Genomic DNA, 13,740 nt, shown 5'->3' with positions numbered 1-13,740 from the left:
TCGCCACTGCTGGGAGCCGCTTCTTCCCCTTCCTGCTCCTTCGAGTCCCCAGGGCTCGGTGGTGCCCAGTCTGACCCGCCAGGTGCTCGGGGCGGCCGGCAAGTGGCTCTCGGCCCGAAGCTCCTAATCTCTGGGGGAAGTCGTGCGTGCGTGCCCAGCCTCCCTGGTCACAAGTTCACGCGACCTCAGCAGACATGGGAGTTGCTTTCGCCGAGACAGCCTTGCCATGGCTCTGTCTCCCCTCCCGGGAAGCGGCTTCAGGGCACGTCGAGTCTGTGCCGTGCCTCCCGCTGCAGCGGGCATCCCCTAGGAGACGAGCCTTCCTGCTCCTTCGATCGCTGGAAGCAGCTGCCTTTGGTCAGGTGTCGCCTGCAGTCGGCAGTCTGGCCCTTGTTCCTGGGTCTCTAGTCACAGGCCTCCTTCCCCGGGGACCACGGCTGGGGGACGGTCTGCCACTGAGCTGGAGGTCGGGCGCCCTCTGCTGGCGATGTCCAGTAGCTCAGCCCGTTCGGTTCCCCCTCCAACTCACAGAAGGTCCCCAGGTCTTGCCTCCTGGGCTGGAGAACCTTCTGCCGAGTCCCTGCCGAGGGGACATCGCCCCGTTTGTCCCTCGAGGACTTCAGCGTCCCAGGACCTGCACACACCCCGCCGTCAGATGCCCACGCCCCCACACCCCCTGGGGGCGCAGGTGGGCGGAGGGCGGTGACCCCACGTCATGGCCTTGGCTCACGGGCAGCCCTCCCGCCCTCTCACGTACTGTGCGGTCGGCGCGGGCAGCGCCGTGTGAACCATCTGCGCTCTGTGCCAGGGCCTGGCAGGCTGCCATGAGCCCACCCCCACGTGATAGTGATGTGGGTGTCGGGGGGTGCCCAGCCCAGGCTGCACTCGCTTCTGGGGGGGCTCTGGCTGAGTGTTGGTAGGGGATTCAGAGAGGCACAGCCTCCCCAAGAAGAATCTTGGGTACGGGTGCCCAGACCTGCCGGGGGGACCGTGGTGAGGCGGCTCTGGAGTTCTGCGTGATGAGCGGGCCTGACACTCTGCACTGCCCCACACCCGCCCCAGCCATTGCAGACTTGAGGGGAGGCATTGCGCTTTCTGAGGGGCCTTCCCTGAGGCTGGGTGGGCAGGGTCCCTCTCCCCCTGGGCACAGAGCCCTGAGTCCCTGCTTGCTTTCTGCACTGGCAGGGGCGGGTGGCAGAGCTCCCTGTCTGTAAAATGGGCACAAGGACCCGCCCCCGGGGTGTGGTGGGCCAGCCTCTCCGCCTGTCCTCGGCACTGCACAGCCTTGGTCCAGGTGACGAGGTGGTGGCCATTGGTTGTTGGCTGGTGACCGACCTACCGCCACACGCCCTGGACCTGTGCGAACTGGGGACACCCGCCCCTCTGTTTCAGGGAAGCCGCCAGGGCGGAGGTGCAGGGCTTGCCGGGGCACGGGTGCCTCGAGTCCGCCTGCTGTTCAAGGCCTCCTTGGGGCTCGGGGCCTGCATCAGACATGTGACCCCTGTGTGGGCTTCTGTCCATCAGCGGGCTGTGACCTGAGAAGGACTGGAATGCGGGGCCCCAGTTGGGGGACCCCTGCCTGGCCTTCTGACGCCCGCAGATCTGGGCCTGGCCCTGAGCGTGACCGCCCCCCTCTCGGAGTCCTCCCGGCCCAGCCCCTCCCCACTCACCAGGCGGTTGTCCGCCCTCAGCAACGGGCCCTTCTTGCTGGCGTCGTGGCAGTCCCCCACACGAGATTGTCCCCTCTTCTCCTGGCCTGCCTCCCGCCCGGGTGTCCAGGGCTATCCTGGGGAGGGAGGCCTGGGCCGCCCTTGCTCAGACGGCCTCTCCATCCCCTGGGCTGCGCCGTGCCCTCCGGCCTCCACGCCGGCGGCCGAGACCCTGTCCACGCACCCTCCCCCACAGGCCGTGTGCCCCGGGCGCTTGGGGACTTTAATGGACAGAGGGCAAGGGGTGTGAGGTGTTTGCAGGCGGAGGGGGCGCGGGAGGTGGAGGTGGGGGGGCGGAGGCCCCGACCCCTGCCCAGCCCACGCCCCTCTCACCCTGCCCACGCCCCTCTCGCCCTGACCACGCCCCTCTCACCCTGCCCACAGCACCGGCAGCTGCTCAAGGACAGCTTCATGGTGGAGCTGGTGGAGGGGGCCCGCAAGCTGCGGCACGTCTTCCTCTTCACCGACCTGCTGCTCTGCACCAAGCTTAAGAAGCAGAGCGGGGGGTGAGTGACCGTGTGGCCCCCCGGCCCGGCAGAGGGTCCAGGGCACCCGGGGCGGTTTCTACAGGAGGAGACTGGGTGTTCTTGCCAGTCAGCTTGCAGAGGTCATTCCCCTGTGGGCCAGGCCACTGTCGTTAAGCTACAGTCTGTTTCCACCTGGAACACGGTGCCAGGCTCATGGTCAGAGATCATCATTAGCAGATGTCCTGGGTCAGCGTGAGTGACTGGGCTGTTGACTCTTAACAGGAACAGGGGAGCCTGACTGTGACTTCAGGGGGGCTGTCAGGTCGTGACCCAGAGAGGTCCGGGGGTGCAGGGTCTGCTGTAGGTGGGGCATGCATGGTGCCTGCCCCGCCCCGGCCCTTGGTAGACATCACCAGCTGATGGCCAAGAACGCAGAGGCTTGTGAGTGGCTCTCAGCCCTGGCCTGCAGATCCCACCCAGCCCCTCAGGGATCAGACCGCCCAGGGTGCAGGGGCAGCAACGAAGGAAGAGACCAGTCACTGAACTGGGCTCTTCAGCCCCCCTGCCGTTGCTGTGCTGAGTGAGTTCGATCAGAAGAGAGCTTCACCTTCCCCGTCTGTCTGTCAAGAGAGGGGGGTTACACTGGGTGGATTTGCAGCCCCTCAAACTGCAGCCCTGGGGGCGTCTGCAGTCCTGTCCTGACTGTCATTGGCGGCCTAGGAGGTCTACCGCGTCAGGAGAGAGTGGATGAGGCATGTCAGACCCCTGGGGCCTGCGTCCCCCGTGAGCAGCGCCCCTGCACAGGGGCCACCAGGACCGGGTCGCCAGTGTTCACCTGGGTCCTCGTCCTGGCCTGTCTCGGGGACCACGGGCAGGGTTTGAAGGTCAGGTAGACATCATGGCCGTGACCTCAGGGCTCCCAGACTGGAAACAGTGACTTAAGTGGAGGAAGGTGGGCAGCCTGTTAACGTGCCCCCCGCCACCCCACACCCAGCAAAACCCAGCAGTACGACTGCAAGTGGTACATCCCGCTCACGGACCTCAGCTTCCAGACGGTGGACGAGTCTGAGGCTGCGCCCAACATCCCCCTGGTGCTGGACGAGGAGCTGGACGCCATGAAGATCAAGATCTCCCAGATCAAGAGTGACATCCAGAGAGAGAAGGTGCGCGGGGCGGGGGTGAGGGGGTGGACCAGGCTGGCTCTGCAGCTCCGGGGGCAGCAGCACCTCCCAGCGGGCGAGTTCTGCTGGGCCTCTGACCCACTGCAGGTCTCTGGGACCTGCTGGGGCCCTGAGAGCATTCAGAGCACCAGGCGTCCCATCAGACTTGGAGCCGTCCAGGATCGGGTGGGGGGCGGTTGCCCAACTGTCCCTGTTACAACTGCCCCGATGGGGAGCGAGTCCCAGGTGGGGAACACGGTCCCTCCGGAGGGTCTGACCTGCGCCCGGCAGACCCCTGGTTGTTTCTGGAGAGGAGCAGTGTTCTGAGGGAACAGCGAGGGTGAGCCCCCAACCTGTAGGGTCGGTCTATAGGTACTGTGTGGCGGCCAAAGACAGGGTGGGTCCCTGGAAGGTTGATGTCCAGGGACACCAGCTGCTGCGGTGGGTGCAGCGGGACAGGCGTCCTTCGCAGCCCGCCCCTGCCCGCCCTGCTGCACCACAAACCCCAGGGGATGGGGGGTCCCCAGAGCTCCGGGCTGGCATGAACTCTGGGTTGTCTGTTTGTCTGGCCGGGGCAGTGTCCCAAGGGCTGTCGAGCCCCGTCCACTGATGCCCGTGTCCAGGCCGTGCCCTTGGGACGGAAGCTTCAGGAGGGCGGTGCACAGCTGGGAGAAGAGAGGGTTTTCCCTGCCAGGTCCTGGGGGCACGTCTCACCCTGCACGGGCCCCTCACTCCCAGGGGACGTGATGTCAAAATGTGCAGACCCGGGAGCACAGAGGGGCCTTCGGGGTCACGACGGGCCCCTGGACGTTGTCCTAAGTTTGGGCAAAGTGGCAGAAGGGAGGTCCGTGAGAAGGCCTTGCTGCCCCGGGGAGCATGCACTGAGCACATCTGGCAGCCCGGGCCCGGCCTGGACAGTGCGGCCGAGGCCCTGTCCACGGGCTTCTGTCCTCTGCGGACCGAGGGTCCAGGCCCGCGGGCAGGCTGAGCAGGAGCGCGCAGTGCTGGGTCGGGGCTGGACACGTGGCCGCACCCTCTCCCCGCAGAGAGCGAACAAGGGCAGCAAGGCCATCGAGAGGCTGAGGAAGAAGCTCTCGGAGCAGGAGTCGCTGCTGCTCCTCATGTCCCCGAATATGGCCTTCCGCGTGCACAGCCGCAACGGGAAGGTGAGTGACCTCCGGCCACACTCTGCGGACCATGCCCCTCACCGGCAGCGCCCTGCCCACAGGCCACGCCCATATGACAAGCCAGGTCACGCCCACAGGCCGCGCCCCTACCCGCCAGTCACAGCCCTACCTGCCGATCACACCCTGTAGACCACGCCCTACCCGCCAGCCACACCCACGCCCCACCCCTCCGGTTGCCTGGGGTCCCTCTTGGGCCCCAGAGGCCTGTGCGGCATGGCACACGGGCCTGAGGGCGCCCCTCTCTGGGGCTCTGGCCTGGACCCCACAGCTGGGAGACGGCGGGGGCTCCAGGGGCGTCTCCATAGGGTTGGGGGCTCACAGGCTCTCAGCGCAAGGATGCAGTCTGGCAGCCCGTGGGCCTGAAGGGACGCTTCACTTCTACCCTGAGGGTTCTCTGTGGCATCAGGCGCCTGCCCAGGGGCTCTGCGGGGGCCGCTGCCTCCGCGTCAGGGCCCTCCCCTCGGCACATCCATCCTGGGGACCCGGTGGGCCTGTGCTGCGATGCGTCGCCCTGAGCCAGGCGGGCAGGGGGTGCAGGAGCAGGGCTGTGAGTGCACCCCGCTACTCCCCAGCTCTGACGCCTACAGCGCGGGGCTGCGGGCGCCCCGAGCGGGTTCGCTGCCGGCTGCACATGATGGCCGGGACGGAGCCCGGTCCCCTGGGTGCCCGGTCAGTGGGATGGTGATAACTGGGGTGTGCTCTCCACCTGCCCCCAGAGTTACACGTTCCTGATCTCCTCCGACTACGAGCGGGCCGAGTGGAGAGAGACCATCCGGGAGCAGCAGAAGAAGTGTGAGTGGCCCCCGGGCCGGGGTGGGGGATCCAGGTGTGGGTTCAGGACATTGGCACTGTGGTCTCTGACCTCGTTTTCCCCAGCGGGCTGGGCTGTGGAACTCATCCAAGTGAGGTGTGTCTTGGAGCCCTGACACTGGAGATGCTTGAGGAGGGGCTGTCCTGAAAGGACCCCCTGCCCTCCGTAACTGCCCACCGCCAGCCTGCCCTCTGACCTCCCCCCGTCAACCCCTCCTGCTCCCCTAGCCTTCCCTGAACTCCCCTATCCCGCCTGGTGGGTCTCCTGCCCTGACCCCTGCCCGCCCCTGGGGCTCTCCCACCCCCGCCTCGCCTCCCCACCACCCTGCCACACAGCCCAGCAGATGCTGGCGCCACGGGGCCCTTGGCTGAGCCCAGCTGGGCGGCCACACCCTGCTGGCCCTGCTCCCCCGTGCTTGACCGCTGTCGGGACGGGGCCCCCAGCCTGCGCCAGGACGGGCCCTTCTCTGGGCGCTTCCCTGTGTGTTAGCGGGTCTCTACTTCTCCTCAGCTCACAGCTGTCCCGTGCTGCCTGGCTGCCTTCAGGGCTGGAGGGCAGGCCCTACCCGGGACCTGGGGCTGTGGCCGCCTGCTTCCCTCCTCCGCTCCCCGCCGTCCCCCACCCCGTGGACTCCCGAGCCATTCTTGCTGAGAGGTTCCTCTGTGGCTCTTGCAGGGGCAGCCAGGCTGAGCCCCGCATCCCAGGTGGGCGGGGGGCTCCACACGCCTCTGCCCTGTCCCCCGCAGGGCACCGTCTCTGGGGACGGGGTGCTCCTGGCGGCTCTGACGGCCAGTGCCTGGACCCGGCCCGTGTTCCCATCACCGGTGTCCTGTTGTAACCAGGGGCCCAGACCACTTTCAGCGTCTGTCCTCTGCTCAGAAGTGAGCTCTGTTCCCCTACCTGGTGGAGAGACGGGGGCGCAGCGGACAGCTGCGCTGGGTGTCTGGGGAGACCCCACAGGAAGCTGCCCCGGGTCGCCCCTCACGACCGCCATATGGCCAAGCCGAGGTGGCAGGCGACCCTGTGTGAGCATCTTGCTAAGATTCCCTCCACGCCCCCCGGGCCACGCCTCCCCGTCCCTTAGCGGCTCCTCCCTGGGAGCACGTGGACGCTGTGGGCCTCCTCACCGGGGTGTGCTGAGGGCCCACTGTGAGGGTAGCTGGAAAAAACGCTCCAGGGGGTCCCGGGGTTCCGAGGAGCCGGGTGGACTCACTGGCTGGCACCCCTGTGCCCCCATCTCAGGTTTTAAGAGCTTCTCGCTGACGTCCGTGGAGCTGCAGATGCTGACGAACTCGTGTGTCAAACTGCAGACCGTCCACAGCATCCCGCTGACCATCAACAAGGAAGGTGGGCCGCCCCCGCCCCGCACCGTCCAGGCTGCCGTTCCTTACTGCTGTTGGGGCTGCCCTGGGGCCGGGGATCTCCATGCCCGGGCTTGTGTGTGCTCCTGTCGGCTTTTCCCTGGAGTGGACAGGACAAGCTGGGGTGACCCAGGCGACCGGAGACTTGGTTCCGAGTCCCGAGCCGCTCCTCAGACCCTCAGTGCTCTGGTCTGGCCCTGATCCCCATCCCCCCACCCGCCCCCACGTGTGGTCGTGCCGCACCTGCGTTCACTGTTGCACTCGTGTACACGCGCTCACACACAAGAGCGTGCTCTGCACACTGTGCCCCTCATCCACGTGACATGCTCCCCAACCCCTCTCCTGTCCTGAGAGCCCGTCACGTCTCGTCTCCGCCCCTGGTTTGTCCACGTTGTGAACTTAGCACTCGATCCTAAGGCCGAGTGGAGGCCACAGCGGATGTGTTTCTGCTCACGTTGTCGCCTGGTCCCCCGCTAAGCAAGTGACAGTCACGCAGTGCCCCGCCCCGAGAGGGTCCCTGAAGCAGAGCCCTGCCTCCTGCCTGCCCTTCCCAGGAGGACGGGCACTCACCTCTCTGGTCTCTTGCACAGATGACGAATCTCCTGGGCTCTACGGGTTCCTGAATGTCATCGTCCACTCTGCCACCGGCTTTAAGCAGAGTTCAAGTAGGTGGCTGGTGTGGGGAGTAAGGTGGCCGGACCCTGAGCCGGAGGGTATGGGGACCAGGGAGGCGGCTGACCGCCCGGAGGTGTGGTGCTCGCTAACGCCCGCTGGGTGTGGGGTTGCTTTCTGGGGTGGACCTTGCCTTTGCCTGCACCTGGCTCTTCAGACTCTGGGAGCTGGGAGCTGCCCACAGCAGGCAGGTCATGCAATTGTAGAGGTCAGGTTTTGCTACAGACAAGGAAATCAGTCCTGAGTATTCCTCGGAAGGAGTGCTGCTGAAGCTGAAACTCCAATACTTTGGCCACCTGATGCGAAGAGCTGACTCATTGGAAAAGACCCTGATGCTGGGAAAGATTGAGGGCAGGAGGAGAAGGGGACGACAAAGGATGAGGTGGTTGGATGGCATCACTGACTCAGTGGACATGAGTTTGAGTGAACTCCAGGAGTTGGTGATGGACAGGGAGGCCTGGTGTGCTGTAGTCCATGGGGTTGCAAAGAGTCGGAAACGACTGAGCGACTTGAACATCAACAAAATGCAGCCTAGGTCTCCAGGAGGCTGAGGGCTGGCACCCTGACCCTGGTACCAGGGAGATTTTGCTGCTCTGATGTGCCGATGGGGTACCCTTTTAATCCCTCCCCTTGGGGCCATCTGTCCCAGCCACTCGGGAGCGGTGAGGGTTGGTCGCGTTGCGGCGCAGGCTCGGCACACACTCACCTGTCAGCCTGACCCCCGAGCTCTTAGGGCCCCTTGGAGGAGGACACGGGGCAGGCACCCCTCTGACCATGCCACTGTGGCTACAAAACCGAACCAGACGTGCCTGATGAGCCCCAGAAGAGAAGCTGTTTCCAGACCAGGTGGATACGATCAGGGCTTTGTATCCAGGATATATCGAGAAGGCTTACAGTGCCATGCCTGAGACAGCCCAGTCTTTTAAAAATGAACAAAAGATTTAGATAGACAGAAAAAGCAGATTTATAGATTTGTGGTTGAATGGGAAAAATGGGCCGAAGAGATCTTTTTAGGAGTGTTGGAAATGCACTAAAATTGGATGGCGGTGATGCCTTCAGAACTCTGTAAACTCACCCAAAAGCGCCCAGCTGGGCGCTCACAGTGGGTGAATGTGAAGGTACAATCGTTCATACCTCAGTAGAGCCGTTTTTTAAAGGAAGCAACACAACTTCTGTTGGATAAGTTAAAACTATAACTAGGTTTGAATAAGCCTGAATCCTTATTCAGATACACATTTTTGCTTTGCCCTATAGTTTTTGGAGAAGGCAATGGCAACCCACTCCAGTACTCTTGCCTGGAGAATCCCATGGACGGAGGAGCCTGGTGGGCTGCAGTCCATGGGGTTGCGAAGAGTTGGACACGACTGAGTGACTTTACTTTCACTTTTTACTTTCCTGCATTGGAGAAGGAAATGGCAGCCCACTCCAGTGTTCTTGCCTGGAGAATCCCAGGGACGGGGGAGCCTGGTGGGCTGCCGTCTATGGGGTCGCACAGAGTCGGACACGACTGAAGTGACTTAGCAGCAGCAGCATAGTAACTTTATTAATAGGTCTTCCCTGGGGTCAGACAATAAAGAATCTTCCTGCGATGCAGGAGACCCAGATTCGATCCCTGGGTCGGGAAAGATCTGCTGGAGAAGGGAAAGGCTATCCACTCCAGTACTCTTGCCTGGAGAACTTCATTAATACGCCGATGGACCGAGCCCCGCTCCACGGCCCTACACCACTTCCCTCCCAGCGCCGAGCTACTGTCCGTGAGCAGGGGAGCGAATGTCGTGACAGGTGCCGGCTTCTAGCTGCACTCGTGTGACGTGAGGCTGTCTTGATGGCACTGTTTTGGTGTCTTGTTTTGGAAAGGAAACCGAGAACTTTTCCAGGTGGTCCAGAGATCAGGATTTGGCACTTCCATTGCAGGAGATATGGGGGCACTGGTTCCATCCTGGGTTTGGGTCCCAAGATCCCACAGGCGTCAGAGCGCTACCAAAAAAAACCCAAGACACTTTTTCTTTATGCTTTAGAAAATAACACCTGCTTTTATGAGAGATAAGGGTGACAAAGGCCCATGTGGTCAGTCCCGCTCTCTGTGTGCCCCCCAGGTCTCTACTGCACCCTGGAGGTGGATTCCTTCGGCTACTTTGTAAATAAAGCCAAGACGCGCGTCTACAGGGACACAGCCGAGCCCAATTGGAACGAGGTGAGGCCCCACTTCCCAGCAAACGAGGTGCTCCGTCCACAGGATGTGACCCCTGAGGGCTTCCCCGCCAGCCTCCGTGCCAGCAGCCGTTCCCGGAATTTCCCGGGGGAGCAGGCGGGCCAGGAGATTTTATCTCCGTGTTCCTGAGAATTCGCCTGCACACACACACCCGCCTCCCCCCACCGCCAGTGACGGAGACACTTGTTTTGCTGGCAGAGCGTCTGGAAAAAGAGCTTCAAAGGGCTTCTTAGCATTAAGGCCCTTATTATTGCCGAGTGTTTATCTGGGAGGTTTCCATGGTGTTTTTGCTTGGAAATTGGAATGAGCCTTGGGCGCTGCGGCACCCGAGGCCCGGAAGCCGGGCTCTGCTCCTGGGGCGGGGGTTGCCTCGCTGGGCTGGAGAGGACCCTGGTCTCTGTGATCGTTAGACGTGCCACACGCCGCCCTCAGAGCGGGGGCCTGGGGAGCCGGCGGACCTGCCTGGTCGTTAGAACTCCGGGCGCCCGGGCTGTCCGGGGTGGGGCAGGGGGTGTCAGAGCCAGGCGGACCCATCCAGGAGGGCGTGACCCCGCAGAGGCAGCGCACGCCGGGTTCTGGACACCACCGAGGGGGCTGCAGAGACCGAGCTTGGGCTTCGGGGCTTCGGGGCAGCCCACCACCCTGGCTGCACGTGTGGACTGTCTAGGTTCTCGCAGGTTCCCGGCGCACGCACCGTTCCTCCCCCCAATTCAGACTCAGAAATACTTGCTCTCCTGACCTCCGACCCCCGTTTCCCCACCAAGAACCCATGCCGGTGAAACCCTGCTGGGAAGCACCGGAGTTCCCGAGGTGCCGTGGGGGTGACGGAGGAGGAAGCAGGCCCCACGCACCCCACGGCAGACACGCCGAGAGCCTGCAGGAGAGCCCCTCCTCCCGGGTCCCTCTTTCGCCTCGCCTGGGTCACCTCCCTGGGTCGATGTTTATTTTTTCCCTTCAAATAGACTGTCCTCGGAGCAGCTTGAGGGTCCGCAGCAAAGCTGAGTGCAAAGGGCAGAGCGTTCCCCCTGCCCGCCGACCCTGGCCCCCTGGTGTCGACCCACCTGGAGGGCACTGGTCGTGATCAGTGGGCCCCCAGAGACACACCCCCCAGAGCCCACAGCGGGTCTGTGTTTGTAACCAGCCACCCCTCCACCCCCACCCCCCGCCCCGGGGCCTCTGCTGCAGGTGATTTGGGGACCACCCTGTGTGAGATGCCGGCTCCCGGAGCTTGGGTTAGCCGTGAGAGGCGCCCAGAGCTTCCGGAAGCTCCCAGACTGGCCGGTGGTGTGATGTTCACAGGGCAGCGGCTGCTGAGGGTCTGCATCGTGGGGCGACAGTGGGGAGGGTCTCGCTGCGGGGCCTCAGGGGAGCTGTCTGTGCAGGAAGGGGCCGCTGTTCAGAGGCCCCTTCGGCCAGCAGCGCTGGCCGCCCCTCTGCGGGGCCTGCCCGGTAACCTGGGGGCTTTCCTCCTCTCTCGGGGCGCAGGAGTTTGAGATCGAGCTGGAAGGCTCGCAGACCCTGAGGATCCTGTGCTACGAGAAGTGTTACCACAAGACCAGGCTCGCCAAGGAGGATGGCGGGGAGAGCACGGACAGGATCGTGGGCAAGGGCCAGGCGCAGGTGAGGCGGCCCCTCCGCTCCCCGCGGGCTCCTCGCCTCCGGGTGCTCTGTGCTCTTCCCATTTGACGCCCGGAGACACCGAGGGGGGGTCGGGGGACACAGTGAGGCAGGCCCGGCTCTTAATTGTCGGCATGGGAGACCTGGGCTGGCGCCGTCGTGGGTCCCTTCCCGCCGCAGCCTGTCTGTCACTCAGCGTCTTGTCCCCGAGGGAATTCCAGCTCTACCTGTTTTTCCAGGAGGCCTTGTGCCACCCTGGCCTCTGGAGAGCCTGAGGTGGCGCCCTGCAGGGTTGCCCTTGGCAGTCAGGAGCTGCCTCTAATTGGAAAAACCCGAGACTCTGAGTCTCCCCGCCTGGCACCCCCTCTTTGGCGTGTAGACCCCACTTCCAGGCCTGTAGCCGCCTCCCTCTGTGGGCGGGCGCCAGTCCCCCCCCGGCCCCCCGGAGCTGGCAGAGGAGCCCCTGGTGGATCAGGAGGAAGTCTCACAGAGGACCGGGGAGGGGTCCCCAGGTCCAAGCCCTCCGGGCCCTCAGCCTTCCAAGGACAGGACGTGCCCCCCAGCTCTTGCAGAACCACCTGCCTTGTCCTTCTCACAGCCTCACCTGCATGGCTCTGCACCCCAGGAGGAAGCCCCAGCACCCTCTTTCCTTACGGGGCAGCTGACCGGACCCAGCTAAGGGGGCTCCTGCCTGCCCTGCCCTGGAGGTGGGCCCTGACTGCTCCCCCAGTGCCCTGGGAACCCCCCTGCCATGAGGCCTCCTGGGGGGAGTGGCTGGACATGCCAGGTAGCCGTGGGAGAACCCTGCCTCCCTTCCCCGGTGCAGGAAGTGAAAACCCTCCAGGCAGAGAAGGTGACTCACACTCCGCGGAGTTCCTCGTCTCCGCTGCGACCTTGGGGAGTCCTCGCCTGGCGGGGGGCTCCATCCCTGCCACGGCTGGCTGGCTGGCTTCCGGGAGGGGCACAGTGCCTGAGAAGCTGCTTAGGGAACTGGCCAGCTTGCGGCCTCCAGGGACCCCTGTCCCTTGGGACTGGGTCTGAGAGCCAGGGTGCCCCCCAGTCACCCGTCTCTGCCGCCCTCCGCCACCTGCCAGCCGGCAGCACGGGGCAAGGGCGCTGGGGGAGGTGGGGGGGTGGCGCGGGCAGTCCTGGCTTCGCTGAGCTGAGACCCAAGGACAGGAAGCTGACGGCGCCTGGGGCTGGGTGCTCCTCGGGCAGGGGCAGCCCGGGGTGGCTGTGACTGCGTGGAATCCCAGGGATTCCAGCCTCACTGCTGACCATCCCGTTTTTGTTTTCTTTTAAGTGGTTACTTAAAAAACATTTATTTAATTTGTTATTATTATATATACATACATATCGTTTGTTTCCCTGGGTCTCCGTCGTAGCTCGGGCTCCTCTCTGGCTGCAGTGAGCAGGGCTACGGTGGCTGCAGGGTGCGGGCTTCCCACCACCGCGGCTTCTCTCGTCTCGGAGCAGCACGGACTCTAGTGGGGGCTTCAGTGGCTGCAGCCCCCCGGGCGCTAGAACACAAGCTCAGTGGTTGTGAGCCGCTAGCATGCAGCACGTTCCTCCACAGCAGGTGGGTCTTCTCGGACCAGGGATCGAACCCGTGTCTCCCACCCTGGCAGAGGAGGCCGCCTCGGTGGCCTTGATGGACGGCGGGGCATTGCCCAGACAGGGCTGTTCCGTGGGCGTCCCGAGCCGGACGCCTCTGAGCGCGGCGGTGTTCAGGCAGCTGCCTCGCGCTGGTCATCGCTCGGGGCCTCGGTCATTGCCTCTGCGCTTGAGGACGGCTGGCCTCCTTTGTACCCCTCCCCCGTTCCCTCCTGCACCTGCCCCCTGCCCCAGCGTTCATCCCCCACACCCAGGCTCTGCCTACACCTTGCCCAGCCCATGGTGAGTTGGCAGGCTGGGCACCCGATTCCTTTTCTCGACTTTGGTTCCTCCAACCTTGGACTTGACGTCATCTGCATTCTTCTGTGGGACTGGGGTCCCGGGGGTGGCGGGGTCTGAACCGGGGCCTCCGAGCACTGCTGCTGGGTAACTGGGGGTCTCAGACAGGAAAGGGAACACTCGTCTTCCTCCTTTATGGAGTCAGGCTGTCTCTGGAAAGAGAGATCGAACCGGGGTCTCCGCGTGGCGGGCAGATTCTTTACTGTCTGAACCACCAGGGAGAGAGCGGTGGTAATCAGAGAACAGCGGGACTGAGGGGGTCTCTGGCTGTGCTATTCTAGTGGGATTCTTGCTGAAGACAGGCCCGGGTCATTCAGACGTCACCAGGGAAGGCGGGGATGAACAGCGTGGTCACAGGTTGAGGATGGTTAAATATTGACGGTGGGTTTTTTTAATTTTTTTCTTAAATACCTACCCTCTGTTCATCTGGCTGCGTTGGGCCGTAGTTGCGGCACAGAAGAGCTGTCCTTCGGGGCCTGGACTTTGTGTTGTGGCCCTTGGGGATCCTAGTTCTCCAACCAGGGATTGAACCCACGACCCCCAGCACGGCAGGGCAGACTCAACCACCGGACCACCAGGGAAGTCCCTAGG

At 63.9% G+C, this 13,740-nt stretch overlaps 1 protein-coding gene across 1 annotated transcript in view; it reads left to right on the top strand.

Moving 5' to 3' along the window:
- The window catches only part of BCR (BCR activator of RhoGEF and GTPase), an 87,797-nt gene that overhangs the window by 61,222 nt on the left and 12,835 nt on the right, over positions 1-13,740 (top strand). Inside the window, exons 9-16 of the mRNA XM_055549709.1 lie at positions 2,094-2,215; positions 3,171-3,339; positions 4,383-4,502; positions 5,240-5,315; positions 6,577-6,681; positions 7,286-7,360; positions 9,464-9,561; positions 11,065-11,199. Coding sequence (XP_055405684.1) covers positions 2,094-2,215; positions 3,171-3,339; positions 4,383-4,502; positions 5,240-5,315; positions 6,577-6,681; positions 7,286-7,360; positions 9,464-9,561; positions 11,065-11,199 — 900 coding nt within the window. The remainder of the gene's footprint in view (positions 1-2,093; positions 2,216-3,170; positions 3,340-4,382; positions 4,503-5,239; positions 5,316-6,576; positions 6,682-7,285; positions 7,361-9,463; positions 9,562-11,064; positions 11,200-13,740) is intronic.

This window comes from Bubalus kerabau, chromosome 16 (genome assembly GCF_029407905.1).
Source record: "Bubalus kerabau isolate K-KA32 ecotype Philippines breed swamp buffalo chromosome 16, PCC_UOA_SB_1v2, whole genome shotgun sequence".
NCBI lineage: Eukaryota > Metazoa > Chordata > Mammalia > Artiodactyla > Bovidae > Bubalus > Bubalus kerabau.
This window is presented reverse-complemented; position numbering and strand designations above follow the sequence as displayed.